At 41.2% G+C, this 24,063-nt stretch overlaps 2 protein-coding genes across 6 annotated transcripts; one reads left to right on the top strand and one right to left on the bottom strand.

The window, feature by feature from the left end:
- Positions 1 to 3,948: 3,948 nt before the first annotated feature.
- On the bottom strand, positions 3,949 to 5,277 carry LOC123111563 (uncharacterized). 5 transcript variants are annotated; one of them, XR_006454547.1, is made up of 3 exons: positions 4,640 to 5,174; positions 4,479 to 4,570; positions 3,949 to 4,388 (listed from the first exon to the last, which is right to left on the bottom strand). XR_006454547.1 is itself a non-coding variant. In XM_044532374.1 (2 exons), exons 1-2 carry the CDS (start codon positions 4,839 to 4,841, stop codon positions 4,207 to 4,209), a joined length of 384 nt encoding a protein of 127 aa, XP_044388309.1. In that variant the 5' UTR covers positions 4,842 to 5,170; the 3' UTR covers positions 3,949 to 4,206. The 5 variants fall into 5 exon arrangements, 1 of the variants encoding a protein (XP_044388309.1); XR_006454546.1 differs by having other exon boundaries at positions 4,479 to 4,546; positions 4,640 to 5,173; XR_006454545.1 differs by having other exon boundaries at positions 4,479 to 5,277.
- A 6,012-nt stretch (positions 5,278 to 11,289) lies between these two features.
- Positions 11,290 to 23,053, top strand: LOC123111562 (long chain acyl-CoA synthetase 8). The gene is made up of 12 exons (XM_044532373.1): positions 11,290 to 11,555; positions 13,480 to 14,066; positions 14,154 to 14,234; positions 15,177 to 15,443; positions 17,586 to 17,717; positions 17,800 to 17,973; positions 18,519 to 18,748; positions 19,270 to 19,387; positions 20,448 to 20,579; positions 20,655 to 20,789; positions 21,008 to 21,214; positions 22,632 to 23,053. Exons 2-12 carry the CDS (start codon positions 13,521 to 13,523, stop codon positions 22,794 to 22,796), a joined length of 2,187 nt encoding a protein of 728 aa, XP_044388308.1. The 5' UTR covers positions 11,290 to 11,555; positions 13,480 to 13,520; the 3' UTR covers positions 22,797 to 23,053.
- Positions 23,054 to 24,063: the final 1,010 nt, after the last annotated feature.

Below are 24,063 nucleotides of genomic sequence, written 5' to 3'. Positions count from 1 at the left end.
CTCATATGGAGAAGGGGGTGGAGGGGTATATATAGCCTCCACACAAAATCCAACCGTTACACACATTTAACCCAACTCGGTCAGACCGAATAGATGAACTCGGTGAGACTGATTTAATTCAAAATGTGAACGTTAGGAATCTCGATGGGACCGACTGGAACAACTCGGCGGGACCGATGTGCTAGGGCTTAGGGCAAACACCAACTCGGTGGCGCCGATTGCATCAACTCGATGAGACCGAAGTGGAGCAATAAGCAACAGAGCAGATGTCAAGCCAACTCAGTGAGACCGATTGCACTGACTCGGTGGGACCAAAAGAGTGCAACAAGTCACAACACACTGGCAAGGCCATCTCGGTGAGACCGAGATCCGTATTGGTGTGACCGAACTGTTAGGGTTTCTGGTAGTGGCTATGTCATGTGAACTCGGTGACTCCGGATAGGATGAATCAGTGGGGTCGAGTTGGAGTTTGGGATTTTGACATATTTGGAATGAGAAAGTGGTTGAGGGCTTTGGAGCGATATCACTAAGCACTTTGAGCAAGCAAGCCATTAAGCAACACCTCATCCCCTTTTAATAGTATTAGCTTTCCTATGGACTCAATGTGATCTTGGATCACTAAAAGTAAAATGAAGAGTCTTGAGCTTTTGCCAATATGTGTCCTTAGCATTTTGAGGGGTCCACATTCCTAGTCCATGCCATGCCATTCATTGAACTCCCTGAAACATTTAACTTGAATGAATATTAGTTCAATGAGCTATATGTTGTTATGAATTACCAAAACCACCTGGGGATTAGTTGCACTCCCAAACATCTTATGCTCGCACATTTCATACACATGCAAGTTATCTAGCCTATATGGTTTTTATCAACATGGCCTTGAGGGGATCAGAAGAAATGCATGGTGAGCATGTGAACTACAACAACATGTAGTCTTATACAAGTTGTGTAGTGCAGCCACTAAAAGGCGCTGAATATTTTGTCCTTTAGGTTGCTCCCTATTGAGAGGATTGGTTCAAACAATTCATCTCTTAGCGTCATTGCTCTAGTCGTACATATCAACAACACTTCTTCTTTTCTTGATGTCCTATATTTTCCTGCTTGAGTCTAGTTACAAGATCATGTGACTATTTTCATGAGGCAAGTACATGGGATGGTGGTTGTTAAGTTGCTGGCGCATTTCGTTGGGCAGCTACTTATTGGCAGAGTTCACAAGTGGAGAATGCAATCCATTGTAGTGGAGAGCTAGGAGTTCAAGTGCAACGGCTGCATATGGTTTGGCATCCTATTGGTAGGAGGTATGTTGATTCTAATTGGATTGGAATTACTTATCAAAGCTAATATAGAGTCCATGAGAACTAATTTAGAGTCTATGCATCTTCCCGAGGTTCTTTTGGAGTTGATTCTATCTTGGGTCTCTGCTGATCATATCAATACCTCGCCCAGTTATATTGACCGGGAGTAGTTCGGGAATCCTAGTGCAGACATGGAACTTACATGAATTTTTGGTTATTGACACCTTATGTCAACCAATTCTTTTAGCTTGTGGTTGGACCGCTAGGAAGTTTGCTTTGTTCAAGTGTATTTGATTCTGGATGCTCATAGGAATGTGTGGACATGCATTGAGCCCGGTACACTTGATGTGTATCGAGCTGAACATCAGCCATATAAGCTTATAAGTTATACCCCCATATCATCAACTGGACATCTCCAAACTGCAACTTGATGACTGTAACATATGGTATATCTTACTTCATCTCCATCCAGATTTTATGGTCCTTTATGCTATGGATTTGCTGGGCTCTGACTTGGACATCGATCAGTGGAGCATGTCTTGGGATCCAGGAGGACTTGCATTGTTGCTGACACTAGGAGTGCCACGCCAAGCGGCCCTTCAAGGTGGGAGCGGTTGTGCTTGTCTTCTCACCATGCCACCCTCTAATCAACGTCCATCGGAGATTATAATGGGAAGGGTCATCTGCAAAGGAGCATGGACCATGTCTGGCTCCATCGGCCACTTCCTCGGCGCCTCTTGGGATGGAGTCGCCATCGCCCACGACTACTACAACCTCGTCGTGCAAGTCAAACCCGGCTTCGACTACAGACACGACTTCGAGCTAGTTAAGGAACACTGAGTGCAATGAGATCTAGGCGGTTCTCCATGGCGTCGGCTTGGGGTCAAGCCGAATTTTAAGGAGGGGGGGGTGTTAGCATCCCTGCCTAACTTGTACTCATACATGTACATGGTTTAGCCTCTTGGGCCAGCTCTTGAACCTGCTCTGCTCGTGACCTATCGCTACAGCCACAAGTACACGGTAGAAGGCTACGGACAGAGGCATCTAGTGGATCACGGGCTTTGACACGACGGCTCCCTTCTCCTACCTTTGGTCCTCTTCGTTTTGTTCTTCCCCATCCCCAAATTATGTAGCTCCATTGATGCTTGTATCCAATAGATCGTCAGAGAGACAACTGGCACCTTACACCTAATCATATCATGATTTCCCTATAGGCCAACTGATTTCAGTTCCATCCCGTCAATTGCACATACGCTCATACGATTCCTCTCCCAACAATGATTCCCGATGAACACATGTGGTAAGCAATCCAAACTATTCAAAATAAAATAAATTAGTAACGCCTATGTAATTGCTCCCGTCACTGACATCGCTTCCACCTGCAGCAGATCTCGGTCGCTTGACGCGTCCGCGTGGTTGCTTGATGCGGCAACTCTCTAGTGTTACGACGGGTTTTGGGATGGAGAGCGTGTTTTTGGCTTTCGTCTGCATCAGGTCTCAATCTCTTGATGCATCCCTGCCATTGTCGTCGATCTGGTTGCCTGATGTGGCAACTCCATCGGCCGCGAGAGGTCTCAACCAATGCGACGACGTGCGATGGATGAGGAGAGACAATGATGGTATGGAAGGCCGGGGACTAGAACGATGGGAGAAGGTGGTCAGAGAGGTAGGTTTTTTTGCGTGATATCAGCCATATTTAAATAGCCCGGACATGTGAAGCAGTTAAAGCGAGCGACTCGTTCCTCGCATCGGTGTGAAAGCCGGGTAGGCGGACGACCGATCAGCCAACATGAATGCAATGCAGGTAGGAAGCCGTCCCATCCGATCATATTTGCTCTGCCTGGTATAAATGCAGCATAGAGAGCGAGTGTAAGTGACATGAGAGAGGTTTCTGGATGGGTTCGACGTGTTGGAGTCCGATGTGGCGGATGATCAAACTCCCTCAAACCTTCGTCGGTTTTGTTCCGTTTGTAGGATCAGCCATTGGGAGCTGTCAAGACAAATATGGTGACATATCTGATCGAAAATTTGCGAAATAGATAAATCCCGAATGTTCGGAATTTAAGCATGTCATTCTGAACGTTTTTAGATGGTAACTTTAGGTGCTGCGAGGTGGCAACTTCAGTTGTTAACACATGGCAACTTTGTTCCAGTTTGATTTTGTCAGAAAATTGTCATGTTTGTCAACGTCGCCTTAACTGAAATTGTCATGAAAAAAGTTTGGATTAGCATACTTAAAAATCAAACGTTCGGGACTTATTAAGGTCCAAAATTTGAGGCTGATTTGGTGATACACATTTGGAGGGCAATATGGCCTTTTTGGCACAAGACATTTGTTAAGAATAGAATAGTTGCTTATTAATTAAGCTAATTAGGATTAAGTTAATTGTTAGATAGGTTGCTTGGTTCTCAAGCAACCATGTACTTCCTTGGTTCTCAAGGCAACTATGTAATTCCTTGGCTCTCAAGTAACCATGTTTTTACTTGACCGCCAAGCACCATGTGTACTTCCGCCTGGGTATAAATACCCCACTTCTATCATCAATAAAGACTGATGGATCATCTTTCATTAAACTCTCTCGTTCTTTACTTTTCACTCAAAACACGTTATCATGCACTTTGCTCTCCTATCGAGCGATTTGGCCGGACAAGAGAAGAGCAGAACATCATTGCAGAGGATGAAGAACAGATCTTGTTGATCCCCAATGATCCAAGGATTAAAGGCCTTGATCAGGAAAACTAATAGTGTTTCCCTATTTTAATCTTTGCCTATTAGATCATGTTTTCTTGTGGTCAAACAGTGATCTAACAATGGATTGTTCACCCTGTATGTATATATGCGCTCACACGAATCTCACGAAGAATTGATCATTCTTGAACTACAAACAAAAAGAGCAGAACAAGAAAAGGCTCACATCCACGCAAATCGACGGCGCGGAGGATATGGCCATGGCCGACCACCCTCTGCAGCGACACCCTCCGGCCGGCACGCGCACAGAGTCTCATCGTTGCAGCCCGCTGCGAGACAGGAGGCAGTGGCGCGCATCGGCGCAACGACGCTCCCCTCGGCCTGGCTCCTCTCGGCACGAATGCCTAAAACAGCCATAAGAGAAATCGATCAGGAAACACTAATTCCATTTAGTAATTAAGTATTTGTTTTCTTCCAGTGATCTCGAAATTAACTGCATTTTCTGCACCACATAGTGCATCGCTTCATCCGAGCATGTGAGCATGGCGAGATGAATAGGTGGCTGAAGCATCAACCGGAAGAAATCCTTGATCAGGAAGAGAAAGCTTCAATCAAGAACGTATCATCCAGTCATGCAAAGGGAAGAAGAAGGTACCATGTCTTTTTCTAATTTCTTGAACTGGAACTAGCGGCCACTGCTGCTCGCCGTCTCGCCGTCTCGCCATCACTGTAGCGGCAACAACCTCGTCGAGGACGGTCGCAGAAGCATCAGTCCTCCGGGCGCGGCGGACACCACAGCCACGACACGCCGCTCCTCCGAGCGGGCCTCGGCCCGGCTCTCCACAGAGCAGCCGCATCACGCGGTGGAGGTGGCCCGCGCTCAAGTCCGAGCAACGGCGGCGTCCTCGCGTACGAGGTTTGGTGGCGCCTGGATCCTCTCCCTGGCCCGGCGAGCCCTCGTGTCCGCCGCCGACGGCGGTAATTTTCCCCTCAGGAACCGCACGAGAAGAAGATTGGGGCAACCTTATCCATTCTGGCGATTTTCGGTTTGGTTCTCCAACTTCCTAGTATTCACATATTAGTATCTATAGTACATCTTCAGGCCACAGACTATACTGTACTTTACGTCTGTGCAACTGGGATTTCTGAAATAATTTTTCAGGCCGTAACAACTACAGATTACCCAACAGACTTTCTTCTTGGATCCTCAGATCTAATTATTATGGAGTTCAATCTATGTATCGTATTTACTATATGTAAATGATTATTCTAGACAAATTTTCTAGAATCTGTTACATGTTAAATCTGTTTGTTTTTCAAGCAATCCATATAACATGTTTATTTTAGTGAAACAATTATGTTTTGCAATTGAATTTGTTTCTCTCTCTTGCAAATCTTGGCGTAAATCCGAAACAAGGATTACGAGGTGTCATACTTAATATGACTACATAAAAAATGTGAATCACAAGGTATTGATGGTATCTACTGCACAATTTGCAGATTATTCATCACTACTGTGAGGTCTACGTCTTGTCATTTTGATAAGATGACTACCTTCGATGTGCTCTTCGAAATATAAATGTGACCAGCCCAAATTTTATTTGTGAATCACAAGGTATTGGTGGCATCTACTGCACCACTTGCAGATTATCCACCACCACTTTGAGGTCTACATCTTGTCTTTTTAACAAGATGACTACCTCCTAGGGCTCTTCCAAATATTAATATTATATGTGACTACCTCAAGATATCATAAGGTAATACTGGCATCTACTGCAAATTTTGCAGACTATCCACTATTACTACAGGGTGTACATCATGTCACTTTGATAGATGATTACCTTCAAAGTGATTTCATACATTTTGCATAACATAAGGTAATAGAATTATGAACATCTACTGACAAAAGTCAGGCTATGTTTCTATTACTGCGAGATCTACACCGCATCCGGTGATTATCTTCAAAGTGTTATTCTATATAAATTGAGGTCTACACATATGAGTGTATAGCATTAGCTATTATAAAATTTGCTCCTTTGAAGCAATTATTGTTGTTCACTAAAATTATTTACTATCATAGTAAAATAATAATAATATTGATCTTACATGTTAAAATGGCATTTTTCTTCCGGTATCAATTATTTAAGCATCATTTTGCTTGAATAAGTTGTGGAAAATTACACAAATATTACTATTTGTGATGATATTGTGGTCCATACATCAAGGTGGAGACCATAATTTATAGCAAAGATTGAGTGTCTGAAGCACTATCACAAGATCCACATCATTTTTTTTGGTTGTTATTTTGTAGTGACTAACCCCCTGTTCTAAAAATGCCATGGCTATTCTCTTGATAGCTAAATATGTACATATTCATTTTATATGTCGCAAACTTCACTTAGATCTCAAACTAAGTACATTATGGATGAGTATTTATTCACTTTGAATATTTTCCTTAAGAGAAACACGCTGCCATGAGCACATCACGAATGATCACCCATTCGTTTTTCAAGACCCCAAGTCTATTGCATCTCACAACTCTGTCACTTAATCAACTTCAAGTTGAGATCTGTGATCAAATATTTTCCTATATAAAGATCTAGTTGAAAAGCCCTTAATGCACTTTACATCCTCTTAAGATGGTACTACCATTTTTATGATCAAGAAACATGGAATTTCTTAAAATCATCAGATTCACCCAACGAGTGCTATACCATTATTTGAAATTCTTGCTAGAACCGAGAATACTATGCAAGTTAGTGGTAACAAAAGAGAACCATGAGGAATTCAAAGTAAAGTGGAGGATAATAGACAACCAAAGATAGAATTATCTCTTAATAGGAATCGTTCATTTTCAAATGATCAAAAGACAACTCTCAAGTTTGTCAAATGTGTGGTTATATAAATATTGTACCTATGATTACCAAACCCTCAAACATATGGTCGAACCACACCACAAATTTATTAAAAGGCCAATAAGTTCAATGGGATAAATTTGAAAATTTGCAAATAACAACCAGATTCTGGTAAAGGATTGTTCTCAGAATCTTCATCAGAAGGAGGACCACAATCTAATGTAGAAAATGGAGGATAAACTCATTTGCACATATCAGAGACCTCGGGTGATCTCCTAATTATCCCAACATATTATTAGCATATACTTGTACTACTACATGTAGTAAAATGTCCAATATCATATCCATTGGATACAATATTCGATAATTTTGTATGTATGTTTCAAGTTGTACTCAATATTGTTGCGTACACAATGATTTTCTAAGTATTAATGAATTAAATATTAGGCTTGATAGCCTTAGCCATCCTGGTTTGGGGATGATTAGAAAATTATTTGACAATTCTGTTGGTCACAACTTATCAAGTTACATATTTTCCCAAATCATCAGATTTTATGTGCACCGCATGTGCCATAGGGGAAATAAGTTTTAAGGCACTCTCACCTTAAAATTCTAAGCATGCCACTTAATTATTCTCCCTTGAACACATTCAAAAGATATATGCGGATTGCTTAACCATTATCTGGGGTAATTTAGATACTTCATGGTACTCATATAGACATTCACAAAATGTCTTCAAGTGTGTCTCTTATCACACACAACCATGATCTTACCCAATAAATTGCTTGACTCATCAAAGTAGGAGCAAATTCTCCTGAAATAAGAATAAACCCATTCGAATGGACAATGTCGGGGAACTCATTTCATGACTATTTTGTAATTGCATTCAGTACTCTATATACATACCCAGAATGATTTAACTAAATTTCTTATCAAAGATAATCAAATGACTTACATGACCACTCTTAAAGAATTGTAAATTTATCAGCCTCTTGCTGGACACATACGGCCTTACACACCATAAGTATGATCTAAATCATAACAACTGCATATCATACTATTTTCCCCTTGTAGTAACTACGTGGAAATCAACAAAGTATTTCCCATCTGCGATAATTCGGTTACATACTGATATCACCACTCCAGCATACATCAAAGGGCACTCACAGAAAATTAGGGATCTATGTGAGGAATAACAATTTATCTGTCACCCAAAAATTATCCATAGCCCGTATGCTGATTGCATCAGAAATAAGGATATTTTCGGCATTAGGGGGAGATAAGTACCACAAAGAATGCCGAGAAATAAATTAGAAATGTTATTGACATTCAATCCTTATAACCACGTACACAAAGAATCTGAACTAGAAGTTTAGAGAATCATATATTTGCAACACATTGCAAATCTGCCACATACATTTACTGATAACAAGGTGTCACTGAATTCTATATTCCTGCAGTAAAGTGTCAAGAAAGAGTGGAGGTACCTGATAAACCACTCTTCTCCCCAAATGAGAGCAAGAGGGGGAGAAAATCTGACAACACGAGATATAACTTCTCATATGCTTCTGCGGAAACAGAGGAAATCAAATCATCAACCAGTAAATGTAATTCAACATCAAGTTGAAAGACACCTCACTGGATGCTCATAATCCAAAGCCCGACATAAATGTGCACAAATGTTTTGGTGCCGGGACATCGAAACACCTTGACTCCACTTGTTGTAGGAAATCACAAGGAGTTAAAAAGGAACAAATATATTATCCACAAACTTCAATGATTCCATCAGAATCATATAAACTAAAGACTACATTTGTCGACATATATTTCTTCTCAAATTGCTAAAACCTTTTGGGCCCTGAACCAAAATCCATGGTAGAGTGCCTCTTGCACTCATATTGGTTCACATAAAAGGAAGCAAGTAATGAAGAATAGCACTCGCTCTGCAAACGAGTGGTATTTACCGCAGTAATACCTACTCCTCATAAGTATCTTCCACATAGAATACAAAAAACTTCTCATTCATAGATAAAGTCAATGAGGTGGTGAGAAAGCGAGGCTTGTAGCAAAAGGGTTCACGCAGAGACCCGACATCAATTACGATGTAACATACCCTCTTGGTATGAGTGGAATTATGTTTCGATACTAAATATCATTGGCAATAAAAATAATAATATTATCCATGCAGTTGATGGATGAAGTGGCTACATACTCATATGAGTCACTTATTTTGGAAGTCCCTATTGAAGTCTCTGAAGGGCTTATACTTCCAAATCCAAAAGCAAATCGCAACAAGTTTTGTGTAAAACTTCATAAGTCACTCTATGACTTGAAATAGTCGAAAATCATATGGTACTACCGACTAAATGAGTTCCTTCTTCAAAAGGATTACTCGAATAATGATGATTGTTTATGTGTTTAATAAAGGAATCCCAAATTTGATATCCTTTCATCACCTCAGTGTATATTGATGACCTCATCATCAATGTCTATACAAGACCTAAACATACACATAATCATCTCTAGACGGGAAATTTGGATTTAACCAAATTTAGCTTACAACTTGAGCATTCTCTCAAGAATACATACCAGTCTACATATATCCAAGACATGTACGAGAAGTTCAATGTGGATATATCATACCAATAAAAGACATGTAATATGGTCATAGTACCCCTGATAGGGTACAAATCCATTCATACCTAGGGGTGATAATGAAGTGATATCAGGACCTGAAGTTCTATATCTCACTAATGTCAATGCACTCATATCATTGCAAACTTCGTCAGGCCTGACACTATATTTGCTATCTTTGTTCAGAGTGCAACCCCTAACAAAAGGTATATGGTTGATATAAGAAATATTAGCTTATATCTCAAACTCACAATAAATCTTGGACAATTCTATCAGGAAAATAAAAATATGACCGTAATATGATGTAATGATATTGGCTCCTTATTTGATCCCAACAATGCCATACCAATGACTAAATTCACTATAATAGTCTTCTCATGAAAGTCATCTAAATATACTTTAACGACTATTTCCACTTATCATTCTTTAAAAGCATTGCAAAATATGCATGGTTCAGTAGAATGATTAACCACACTCGAAATCATGTGGTTGAAATTCATCAGAATCACATAACTTGATTTTATCAAGATTCTACCACTTGTGTTACTCAATACCTACAGGTTATATGAAGAGCAATATCATAAAGCACATTGCTTGAAATCACTTATCCTTACGAATTACAGAAAGTGAGGAAACAATTTGCAAACAAAATATTGTGAAAATCCTACAGATTATTCACAATGCCATGGTCATGTCAATGCAATTGGTATGACACATCCCCTAGATTTGCAAACTTCAGGGGGAGTAATCTCCAAAACTATAACCTGTTAACAATTGTAAGATTGCATATGTTGTACTCTTTTTCCCTTCATGAGTTTTTCCCTAATGGTTTCTCATAAAAGGTTTTTAACGAGACAATATAAACACAAGTGCCCTTATATGTCATAAACTTTCTCCTTATATTTTTCCCACTGGGTTTTAAAGGAGTTTTCAATGGCATATCATATCGCACTCTTTTCTCTTATGAGTTTTCTATCAAAGTTTCTCATAATGGTTTTTAATGAGGCAATATCTTATCAAAGATAATACGTCATACTTTCTATTTTCCCTATCGGGGTTTTTAAAGGAAGTCCTCAAGACATATTAATTGTTCTCTAAACTCATCAATGATTTTTCTCCTTCTTCAAAGGTTTTTCTCATATGAGTTAACAAGAGACAATAATCATTATATGTTGCATCATTTTCTCCTTATTATTTTTTTCCCACTGGGTTTAAAGGAGTTTTAGCAACATATTTGCACTATTCTCCTCATATTTTTCCCACATGGTTTTTGAAGGAGACATTCAAGATTATTCAAAGAATTTGTCAAGATGATGAATGCACCAAAGAAGAGGCGTTGTACAAGGGGGAGTGTTAAGAATAGAATAGTTGCTTATTAATTAAGCTAATTAGGATTAAGTTAATTGTTAGATAGGTTGCTTGGTTCTCAAGCAACCATGTACTTCCTTGGTTCTCAAGGCAACTATGTAATTCCTTGGCTCTCAAGTAACCATGTTTTTACTTGACCGCCAAGCACCATGTGTACTTCCGCCTGGGTATAAATACCCCACTTCTATCATCAATAAAGACTGATGGATCATCTTTCATTAAACTCTCTCGTTCTTTACTTTTCACTCAAAACAACATTTATGGGCGATTTGGTCCGCGTTGCTGCGAGATCAGTCGGCTGACGTGTGGTGCGCATTAATAATTCGGACAGGTCGGTCGTAAAGGCCGTCGCCGCACGTGAGCTACTGACCTGGCCTTGCTCGCGTCGTGCACCGTGCTCCGGTACGTGTCCGCGCCAACAAATTTCTGGAAGCATTTCCACTCCCTCTGAGCCCGCCTCTCACGCCACGTCGCACAAACAACAAGCACACGCGTTCCCCCACCTTCTCGATACCCACGAGCCCACCCGCGGCCCACCTCGGCATTTCCTTTCTCGCCGTTGCTTTCCTTGCTTTCCTCCACAAGGCCGGCCGGCGAAGCAAAGCCAAGCGCCATTCATTCCTTCCAGAAGAAAAGCCACTGCAAGCTTTGGCAGCACCGACGAGCGGGCGCAGATCCGGAGGCGACGCCCCCCCGCTTCTCGGTCCATCGCAGGTGAGCCTCCCGCCCCGCCCTCCTCTCGGTTCATCGTTGGTTCGACCTCGACCACGGAGCTGCCCCCTTCGCCACGCGGTTGTCGATCGAATCCTCCCCGAGCAATTCGTCCCCGCATAGTCTCTCTCGGCTGGAGTGGAGTGGAGATGTCTCCTTCCGGAATCGTCTAGGGTTCTTCCTTCTCCGCGTACGATCCAGCCGTAGCTCGCCTGGATTTGGGGAGCGATCAGCGCGAAATTACTGTTGGTTGGTTGGTTGGTTGGTTGGTTGGTCTCTCCGTGTTCTGCCATGAACAAGGTGTAGCAGAATACACGTGTTTCCGGAGATTCCCGTGGTCAGATCATGCCGTTTTCTGGGGAGGGAGGCATCCTTACTGTCGTAAATGAACCACCTAAATCGGATCGCATTGAATTGATTCATCTTCTGCTTTCCACTGCCACCGTGTGAAATCCCACGCAGACATAATTGCAGGTTCACTTAGTACAACTTCATAACTCTCAAACAAACAATGACCCTATCAAATGCTTATTTTCACCCAAGTGTAATTTCAGAAGGTTGATACTACCTCCGTCCGGAAATACTTGTCATCAAAACGAATAAAAGGAGATGTATCTAGATGTATATTAGTTGTAGATACATCCTTTTTTATCCATTTTGATGACAAGTATTTCCGGACGGAGGGAGTATCTGTTTACACATTGTTCCTAGTTGACATCATCCGCACTTTCTTCTCAATAAAAATGGCACGCTTCCAGGTGTGTTAGAGGGAAAAAACATGCAAATACTTCTGCCACAATCCCATTCTAACTGGCATTTCCTGTGGTAGCCACGAAAGGATTCCGTTGCACTTTGTGCAAATCAGAGTCCATTGATATACTTATGGAAACGATAGTTTCACCAATTTTAATGATTGCTTGCTTCTTCAACTATTTTTTGTTGATATATGATCCATTTACAAGACGAACGAGTACCTCCCTTTCACATCGTTATGGTCAACATGGTTGCTTTCCTTTAAAGCAAACTGGAAACTTCCAAGTCTGTTTTGACTTGTTCTTCTATCTTATGTTGCTTCTGCAAGTCACATTGTGACTTTTATGTGTTCCCTCTGTAGGAATATACAACTACAAAACAAAATCTACAAGGAACTATTGTAGTTCTTTGGCAGATAAATGTTAGTCAATCATTTGATTGTATAATATTTATCAAGTACTCCCTCCGTCCCAAAATAAGTGTCTCAAGTTTAGACACTTATTTTGGAACGGAGGGAGTAATAATGTTTATCTTGGACTTCAGTGATGTCATTAATGAACTTGCTAAAGACATGAGAACTAAAATAACTACTTGGATTTTAAAATTGTCAATAACTGATCTTTTGACAGGATAAATGTCATAATGTAATAATATTGCTGTTAGACTTCAGTTATACCATTAAGCGACTGATGAAGGTATGAGAAACAAAAGAACTATTCATAGTTCAAAATTATTATTTCATCTTGGCTTGTTTACATTGTAAGTGCCCGCTCTAAGAGCAGAACAATTCGACATGCACTATGGTGTGGATCTGATCCATGAGCCAAGGAACTGTAGATGCTCTCGATGGTTGTTTTGGTAGATTATAATATCTACCGATTCTCGACAGATTGGTAACAACTAACAGTTAACAGTTGCTTAATTTCGATAGTAGGAAGGACAATTTTCTTGTTTTTGAAATATTACCATTGTTCACTAGTTTCCTTCTGTTCTGATGCATAACATTGACTATGGTGATACTTCTGTATGTGATCATTTTCAGGTGTTGCATTCACCCTTTTATATTCTTTGCTTCTGTTCGAGTCAGCTATGCATATACCGTCAAGTGTATGAAAGCTATTACTTCACTGGAAGCATACTAACAGGCTTCATTAATATGTTTGCAATTCTGTAGTGAAATTTGTGAAGTGCTAGTCAATGGTTCAGATATAGCATATGATCATGGCAAAAAGTAACGGCGAGAATCCAAACATGTCCATTTTACAAAGATTGAGCACGAGCGATTTGCCACTGGTGAAAGAATATGGTCTGCCTGGAGTTATTGGTGCTCTTTTACTGGCTATAGTTATTCCTATCTTGCTTTCTTCCATGTTTAGCAAAAAGGTGAAAAAGAGAGCAGTGCAAGTTGATGTTGGTGGTGAAGCAGGCCTTGCCATGCGAAACAGTAGATTTTCCTCTTTAATTCAAGTTCCGTGGGAGGGTGCCACCACAATGGCAGCTCTGTTTGAGATGGCTAGCAAAAAGTACACTCAGCACCGGTGTCTTGGCACAAGAAAACTGATTAGTAGTGAATTCATAGAAGCTGCTGATGGAAGGAAGTTTGAGAAACTGCACCTTGGTGAATATCAATGGAATTCCTATGCAGAGGCATTTAAACGTGCATGTAACTTTGCTTCTGGTCTCATCAAGATGGGGCACCAGCTAGATAGTCGTGCTGCTATCTTTTCTGATACTAGAGCCGAGTGGATCATTGCTGCTCAGGTATAATATTATGTCTGGAACATTGCCCCTGTACATTTCATAGGGCTTACAGAGCTATGTGCAAATACTAATACTTTATTTTGCCAGGGATGCTTTCGACAAAATTTAACTGTTGTAACAATTTATGCATCTCTCGGCGAGGATGCACTGGTGCATTCACTAAACGAGGTACATTGATCTGGTTCCTTTTTCCTGAAGTATATGTAGTCTGCACTATATTTCATCCGCTAGGGAGCCAATCCAATTCCTACTATTTATGTTGCTTTACTTTCAGATTGGTAGATCTAGGTATATCCATTGATGAAGTATGAGCATACCGCCACATCTAGTATACCTAAATAGTTGATCCCCACTTAACTCCACTTCTCAATATGAACTACCAACTCACCATGCCCCCATGCATGGAAAAAGACCCACCCCTAACATGCACCATTCATGCTACTCATATTCAATAAATATTCACAACTATACAATAATAAAATACAGTAACTTACATGTATTCTCATGTTAATCTAAATACTAATATTTCATGCAACGAAATGTCATTGATAATTGCAACCAATTCCCGCAGCAACACGCTGGGTATCATCTCTAGTACCTTAACAGCTTAAACTTTTAGCTGAACGGGATTGTTGGACGGAACTGTACTTGGATGCCCATATCAACTGGGCTACCTTATGCCTGCTTAATCATCCTCACAAATTGACACAATCTTGATGGTTTACCTTGCTTTAACATTAGTAGTTTCACTATCTGGTCCTGCCTCGGGAGACTCTGTTCCAATATATCTGTCATTGAGGGAATCACGAGTGTATATTGTAGTGTTTCAACTTTGTACCCCTACTTAATTGCTTCTGGAATTGCTGATTGGTTGTAGGATGTTATTGAAAGTTATTTTTTACGAATTTCCTCTTAGATTTGGTGCTTCCTTGGTCTGTGCACATGGTGAAACATATACAAAGGGAGTACTCACGTTTTTCCTGATTAACTTACTAATTTATTGATGTGATCCAAGATATAGGTTTTTACCAATTACAAGTGCAAACTTTAATAAAGAACCATCTAACTGGTGCTCCTACATCTGATATATTTTCTTATGTCGAACTTCAGACACAGGTTTCCACTCTGATTTGTGATTCAAAACAACTTAAGAAGCTGCCTGCAGTCAGCTCAAAGTTGCATAGTCTTAAGCATGTTATCTACATTGAGGATGAACCTGTTGAGGCTGACACACTTAATCAACTGAAACACTTGACAACATTATCTTTTAATGCGGTTGAGGAGTTGGGCAAAACATCACATGCAGATGCGAGACTACCATCAAGCACTGATACTGCAGTTATTATGTATACAAGTGGAAGTACTGGTCTCCCCAAGGTACACTTCTGCTTGAAGATATTTTTCTTTCTTGTGTATTCGTTTTCCATTAGCATGAAAATAAAAGGTAAATTGATTGGTGTGCTATAAAATGATAATCCTAATAGAAAAGGGTAGATATTCTCAGTGAATTATGGTTTTGAACTGTTATCCCCATTTTTAAAAGCACATTCATAACTGTGATTATTCACAGTTATTTCCATTTGCTCCACACAGGGCAAAACAAAAGCTAATGTTTCCTACAAAATGATTCATTTTCCTGTTGTATAGTTTCTCTTTGGTAAGAAAAATCTGATTATTGGTGTTCTATTTTGTGTTTCCGTGTTTCCCCAGTCCACATAGTCACTCAATTACTTGCAGACATCAGAAGATTTACGGATTAGTAAATTCATACATCATACAACTAGTTACACTAGGTCAATAATATGAAACAATCAATTAAATTTGAGCGAAAAGAAAATTGAAATAGAAGGTTCAGTTTGTCCCTTCTGAATGTCAGAGGTTCAAATGAGCCAATAGAAAGTTGAGAGAGAAAATACTATATTAACTGTGAAGTTTGCAGTGTTCTATTTATTTAGTTTGCTAGCCTGTTGTTAAGAGTTGAGTATATTAATACCAATCTTCAAGAACAAGGAGGATGTTCAGAGTTGTACTAATTACCGTGGAATTAAGCTGATGAGCCATACAATGAAGCTATGGGAGAGAGTCATTGAGCACCGCTTAAGAAGAATGACAAGCGTGACCAAAAATCAGTTTGGTTTCATGCCTGGGAGGTCGACCATGGAAGCCATTTTCTTGGTACGACAACTTATGGAGAGATATAGGGAGCAAAAGAAGGACTTGCATATGGTGTTCATTGACTTGGAGAAGGCCTATGATAAGATACTGCGGAATGTCATGTGGTGGGCCTTGGAGAAACACAAAGTCCCAGCAAAGTACATTACCCTCATCAAGGACATGTACAATAATGTTGTGACAAGTGTTTGAACAAGTGATGTCGACACCGATGACTTCCCGATTAAGATAGGACTGCATCAGGGGTCAGCTTTGAGCCCTTATCTTTTTGCATTGGTGATGGATGAGGTCACAAGGGGTATACAAGGAGATATCCCATGGTGTATGCTCTTTGCGGATGATGTGGTGCTAGTTGACGATAGTCGGACGGGGGTAAATAGGAAGTTAGAGTTATGGAGACAAACCTTGGAATCGAAAGGGTTTAGGCTTAGTAGAACTAAAACCGAGTACATGGTGTGCGGTTTCAGTACTACTAGGTGTGAGGAGGAGGAGGTTAGCCTTGATGGCCAGGTGGTACCTCGGAAGGACACCTTTCGGTATTTGGGGTCAATGTTGCAGGAGGATGGGGGTATTGATGAAGATGTGAACCATCGAATCAAAGCCGGATGGATGAAGTGGCGCCAAGCTTCTGGCATTCTCTGTGACAAGAGAGTGCCACAAAAGCTAAAAGGCAAGTTCTACAGGACGGCGGTTTGACCCGCAATGTTGTATGGCGCGGAGTGTTGGCTGACTAAAAGGCGACATGTTCAACAGTTAGGTGTGGCGGAGATGCGTATGTTGAGATGGATGTGTGGCCACACGAGGAAGGATCGAGTCCGGAATGATGATATACGAGATAGAGTTGGGGTAGCACCAATTGAGGAGAAGCTTGTCCAACATCGTTTGAGATGGTTTGGGCATATTCAGCGCAGGCCTCCAGAAGCTCCAGTGCATAGCGGACGGCTAAAGCGTGCGGAGAATGTCAAGAGAGGGCGGGGTCGACCGATTTTGACATGGGAGGAGTCCGTTAAGAGAGACCTGAAGGATTGGAGTATCGACAAAGAGCTAGCTATGGACAGGGGTGCGTGGAAGCTTGCTATCCATGTGCCAGAGCCATGAGTTGGTTGCGAGATCTTATGGGTTTCACCTCTAGCCTACCCCAACTTGTTTGGGACTAAAGGCTTTGTTGTTGTTGTTTTTTAGCCTGTTGTTACGATTTCTGAATGCATGAGTCGACTACTGAATGCTCCATGTTACAACTGGTGGAGGTCTGCTGCCTATGCATGCTAACATTGTTAATATTGAATATTTTTTCTACTCTGCTCTTGTATTTTCCTCAATTAAATTTGGTGGTTTCCTTTGACATAGGGTGTGATGATTACGCATGGCAACATGGTGGCCACAATTGCAGCAGTGAGGACAATAATTCCAAACCTTGGCACAAGTGATGTTTATCTGGCATACCTTCCGCTGGCTCATGTTTTTGAACTAGCGGCAGAGGTAATATTTTGGCATTCAGAAACATCATTTATAAGAATTACTATGAATATCTCCAGTGACATGGTGCTGTTATGTTGTGCAGTCTGTCATGTTAGCTTCTGGTGTTGCTATTGGATACGGCTCAGCTTTGACAATGACTGATGCATCAAATAAGATAAAGAAGGGGACAAAAGGAGATGTTTCTGTACTGAAACCTACTCTAATGATTTCAGTTCCTGCAATTCTGGATCGCATAAGAGATGCAGTGTTTAAGAAGGTTGAAGTTTCTTTTCTGGACTTTCATTTCATGTGCTGCTATCTTATACAATCCATTTTCGCTATTTGCACGGGAAAAACTGTACTTACCCCCACCAAATTTGGTGCCTGGCAAACTTAAAGCTCTCAACTGTAAAACTGAACATCTGACCCTCCCGGCCTTCAAAACTGGTGCACCTAGGTGTCCAAGGCAGTTTTACCATGGTGATTTTGCCATTTTGGTAATGGTTTTCCACACATGCAGCCTCAAATATGGATTTTCCCCCCTAGATTGACACATGGCTCGGAGCCCACATGTCGTACAGCATTTCAATCTTCCTCTTCCCTTCTCTTTCCCATATCTTTCTCTCCATGCAACTAGATATACAGCAGCCACGTTGGGAATACCGACACACAAAACTGTCTTGAAGAGTCACATGCATCAGTTTTGAGAGTTGGGATGGTCGGAGTTATTATTATCCTTGCATTTTTTGATGAAAGTAATTTGACATTTACTTAGATGCCGTGTCTTCTCTAAATTCTTCAGCTCTACATTTTTCTTTTCAGGTTGCTGAGAAGGGTGGCATAACCAAAAAGCTATTTGATGTTGCATATAAACGAAATCTTGGAGCAATCGAAGGGAGTTGGACTGGATCTTGGGCGCCAGAGAGGTTTATATGGAATAGCATTATCTTCAAACCAATACGTGCGATGCTTGGAGGGCATATAAGATTTATTCTTTGTGGTGGCGCACCTCTTTCAAGTGAAACACAAAGATTCATAAATATATGTCTGGGGTAATCTTGTCCTATCGCCTTATCTTCACTTTACCATATTACTTGGTTAAGTTCAATTATGACTTAAGGAATAAAACGGTTGTCACTCATATAGCATGATAGCTTATTTTGCTTGTTGAACAAAAAATACATCTGAAGGTTCTCTTAAAATAATACTCATACAGAGTTTATTTTGGGCTAGTTTTTGCTTGTGACAGCTTTGAACTCAGTCCTTTGCTCTCCTAGTCGGCCCTGAGGGTACTTGGAGTATGAATTAGCAAGCTTAGCTTATTTTCACATGATTTTAGACGTTCATTAGTTGAAATCACCAGTGTAAGTAGGATAAGATGATCCTTAATTTTACAAAATTTGTTTTATCTTGAATAGATTGTCAATTGAAAGGTTAAAAGCTAAAGTACATTAATCAGACAACATTTTAGGATTGAAGTATCCTTCCATTCTTTAAGGCTGACAAACATTTTTGTATAGTGTGAGATGCTATATTTGTCATGTGCTTATGCATTGCTTATTTGGTACTGCAGTGTCCCAGTTGGTCAAGGCTATGGATTGACCGAGACTTGCGCTGGAGCAGCTTTCTCTGAATGGGATGACATAAGTGTGGGTCGTGTTGGTCCACCCCTCCCTTGTTGCTATGTCAAGGTTTGTGTTTTCGACAGATAAACATTCAGCAGCCCTGGTGTGTTTTTGAATACTACTTGACAATACAGCTAACATTCATGCAATGAAATGATAACTGAAGCTCTGAATCACCGATACATGCAAAACCTGTTTATTCGTATCGGATAGCGTATCTGGTACAGATATGTGCGGGATAGGTATCCATGAAGTGTTGGAATGTTCATCTTATTATTATTTCTTCAGATACATCATGGATAACTATCTGGTGTATATTCATATCGGTTTGCATATATCAGTGTTTCAGAGCTCGTATCATCTATACAGAAAATAAACGAAAGATACAGAGGAAAGATCCCCGTAATATAACTCAAATGCCCACCTAACTCATCTTATCCTTTATCCTAATAGCACCAGGCTGGCACCTTCCATTGCCCCTGCTGCCTCAGTCCTTAATGCAGGCAACCCCTCCAGCCCACTCTACACCGGTCGTTGACAAAAGTGGTGGCGTGGTGAAACCATGATTCACAACCATGCATTTCGTTTCATTAGCATGAGCGCTCATTACATACAAGAGAGTAGGACATGGCCTTATGGGGCCAGATCCACGTATGCCATGTCATACTATATACATATGCTTAAAAAGAATTACACACTCCGGCTGTACATAAGATGTCGATTTGTGACCTTTTCACTCTCTGGCTTTTCCTTCCATCCTGTGATGTTCTCCTTTTGTTTATATTAAGATGTCTTGGTAGAGCGTTGAGGCACCCCAAAATTTATGAAAGTACTGGTAAAATTTCCTTGATGCAAGTAATACTATTACATGTGAACCTGCAACATGCCAGAATAAAATGACTGCACAGTTGCAAAAGAACAAGATCTAAACACTTTAAGTTGCAATACTATTCATTCAGCTCTTTTTATGTTACTGCTTGGTTACAATTGATCATTTTCTTGCATGAAATCTTGCAGGTTCACATGTTATAAAATGCACTGTAATGAATTTTGTGATAATATTTTGGAAACTTAAACTTCCAAGAATATATTGTCCACTCTAACCTCTTTTATCAAATGGTTGCAGCTTATTTCATGGGAAGAAGGTGGTTATAGAATTTCTGATTCTCCAATGCCCCGTGGAGAGGTTGTCATTGGTGGCCACAGTATAACAAAAGGTTATTTCAACAATGAAGCAAAAACAAATGAGGTGTATAAGGTGATTATCTCCACATCTGCAGTCACTGAATGTATTTATATGTTTCACTACATGATTGTGCCATATGTCACTTAGGTGGATGAGAGGGGAATACGCTGGTTTTACACTGGAGATATTGGCCAGTTCCATCCTGATGGATGCGTTGAGATCATCGACAGGAAAAAAGACATAGTAAAACTTCAACATGGAGAATATGTATCTCTTGGCAAGGTTTGTTTATAAAACTGGGCCCTGTTATGAGCATAGTTTAAAAAGGCTAGGCGACAGCAAAACGCCCAGCGCTTAAGTGTGCGCTTTGGTCAGAAAAGCCAAGGCGGTGGCAAAACGCACAATTAACGCCCGTGGCTTTTCTTAAACCTTGGTTATGAGCATTCTGTTTGCTGTGTAATTAACACCCTCTCTCTCTCTCTCTCTCTCTCTCTCTCCAGGTTGAATCAGCTCTACAGACAAGCAATTATGTGGACAACATCATGGTCTATGCTGATCCATTTCATAGTTACTGTGTTGCACTGGTCGTGCCACCACACCAGGCCTTGGAGAAGTGGGCTCAAAATTCAGGGATAAGCTACAAAGACATTGAGGAGCTGTGTCACAACGATCAAGCAATTAAGGAGGTCCAGCAATCTCTATCAAAGGTTAGATCTGATCGCAAATGGAGTACTTACCACATTCGTTCAGTTCTTAATTACAGCACGTACAACACTCGTATACAGATATAGTTCTCCAGTTTATTGAAAATTATGTAGCCTGTACTCGGTGTGTCGCCTCATGTTGTAGCGGTTATATGGTAGTTCTTTCTGGAGCAGGACTTCATGAGCAGTTAAATATAATAAACAAAATCCTGTACTGGATGTCTGCATTCCTCCCTTGTGTGACTTTAAATGTCGACCTGACCTACTTGGAACCTGCAAGGGTATCTAATAGGAGTACAGCCTGCCAGACCTGTCTTTGGTACCTCAACGCTTCTATACTGGTTAGACTAAGATGGAAGCATTGGAAACTTACCTGATCTTGCCTATAGTATTCAATCAATCTATTTTGGGATTGATTCTTAAAAGAACTATTTTGGGAAATACTCCCTCCGTCCCAAAACTCTGTACTAAAGTTAGTACAAAGTTGTACGAAGGTTAAGACACTTATTTTGGGACGGAGGGAGTATGTAACTTGGTTGTGAGGAAAGCCTTCTATTCTTTGATGAAGCCCACTGCCAGAGTACCCACGATGCTCTTCACCACTTAGTGAAGTTTGAGATGACAAATATGAGCTAGAGTTTTGAAACTCATGTTCTTCAGTCAATGCCGCCAGTCCGCCATTGAGGTCATTGCTGAGTGTACTATGGTACCGCTAAGATCTAGTGGTGCGCCTCACAGATCTAGAGCAGTCAGCCGTATTCATTCCCTTGGTCAATCCTCCAACTTCCCTGCTCTCCTGTTGTGTTTGTTTTTACCGGGCCGATGCCTACTTTCCTCTTTCTCTTGCTTTGTGAGCCTCTTGCTGCTTCATGCTATGTCAAGCATGGAATGGGAAGGGTACAAAGTATATGATGAATGTCATCTCATGAGAACCCAAAATAAATAATGGATATTGTTGAAATCTCTCGGTGTGTATTGTTTCCTGTTTCAGTTTGTCTAATTCACATCTAGATGTTTTTTAAGGATGTCACATCTAAGCTCCCACAAGTATATAATGCAGCAACAAGAAACAAAAAAAAACTAGGACAAGAAAAAAAACCCACAAACATAGTGGACATCAGCTTAGATGTGGCATAACTATGTCACATCTAGATGTCCTAGACATACCCTTCCTGTTTTGCTATTTTAGTGAGGGCATATTAGGTGTGGACTGAAGTTTTGCAGACTTGCAGCAAATTAGGTGCAAAACTCTTTAACTTTTGTGGTTGAAAAGAAGATATTGCATTGTCCTAAGCTATGTTCCATATTCTTGTTCATGATAATATCAAGTATCTTCGTCGGAGATGCAGATGCACAATTCATCTGCTCTGTTTGCATCTCTTGGGTGCTGTCTAACGCAGAGTGTGTTCCAATTGTGCAGGCCGCGAAAGCAGCGAGGCTCGAGAAGTTTGAAATACCAGCTAAGATCATTTTGCTGCCTGAACCTTGGACCCCAGAGTCTGGGCTTGTGACCGCTGCGCTTAAGCTGAAGAGGGAGCAGCTGAAGGCCAAATTTAAAGATGACCTGAACAAGCTCTACCAGTAGTGACCCGCCATTCATGGAACTCTCCGATTAACGTGTTATGAATAATTTGTATTTGTTTGCTAATCTGGAAAGCTTCTTAGTGAGACACTACACACAGTTCTTCAGCTTGTAGTCGCTTGTAGTATCCCTTTATCGTACTGGGTCAGGATAAAGGTGTTACAAATTGTGGAACGAGGAAATGTTGTTTCTTTGATACTAGCTGTATAATCGCTGCTGTAATAAATGGGTAAGAAATATAGGATCTGTGGGTTTAACGACGTTGGCCTGTGACCTGGGCCACTGAGGCCGAGGGACATGATGAACAAACGTGGCGGTTTTGCTGTTCACAAATGTCCCACATCATGTACTGGCAACACTCACCACAGTACGTGTTCCGGCTGACGGTTCCATGCAAGCCTAGTTTTCACTTTAAGCTTAAGTATCTAATGTTGACATGACCAAATTCAACGTTGGTTCAGGCTAGTGTTGAGCAAAATGGAGCTTTGATCAAAGATGCGCATCATTTTTGGACACTTTGAGAGCATCTCCCAAGATGCAGATGTATAAATACCTGTTTTTTAATAGGTGCAATTTTTTTTTGCTCCAAATTCGATCTAGATGTAAAATAGGGCACTTTGTGTCACTTGTGCCTCTCGAGTAGACCCCGAGCAGTCGCGCGTGCAGCCCAACTGCCACGCGGAACTTTCCGCCGCCGCGCCTGACCACCCCCTCCCCTCCCCGCGGTCGTCCGCTGCCGCCTCCTCCAGCCCTGTGGCCACCAATGATGCTCGAGCGATGGCAGACTCCGCATCTGCCGTCGGTCCTGCCGTCGCCGTCGATGTGATGTCTCCCCCAACTCGCGCGGCGGATTTGCAGCCCCTTGTCCCACCGTCGATGTCAGACTGGAACAGCATGCGAGGAAGAAGGCAGCCACGATCAAACCACAAGGTGGCGGCTCGAAACGGCCGCCGCGCGACCCCGCTGCGGCTTCATCCCCGGGCGAAGAAGACGAAGGCGGCCGTGGTGGCTACTGCTGCTTCGTCGCCAGCAGCTGCTGCTTCATGTGCACTAGCTTTATCGCCGGTGTCGTCAGAGATAACAAAATTGTAGAGCTGCTGCCGTGTGGCTGATGTATTTGCATCGCCTATTGGAGCACTAGCTATTTTACTTCATATATTGAAGTTGGAGGTTTTTGATGATGTAAAAATGCACTTTTTGGTGACTCAAAGCACAATTTGGTGATGCAAAATACATCATGAGATGCTCCGAAAGAGGGACCACTTTGCTT

Source organism: Triticum aestivum, chromosome 5B (genome assembly GCF_018294505.1).
Source record: "Triticum aestivum cultivar Chinese Spring chromosome 5B, IWGSC CS RefSeq v2.1, whole genome shotgun sequence".
Lineage (NCBI taxonomy): Eukaryota > Viridiplantae > Streptophyta > Magnoliopsida > Poales > Poaceae > Triticum > Triticum aestivum.
Note: the sequence above shows the minus strand (reverse complement) of the source record. Positions and strands in the feature narration are given on the sequence as shown.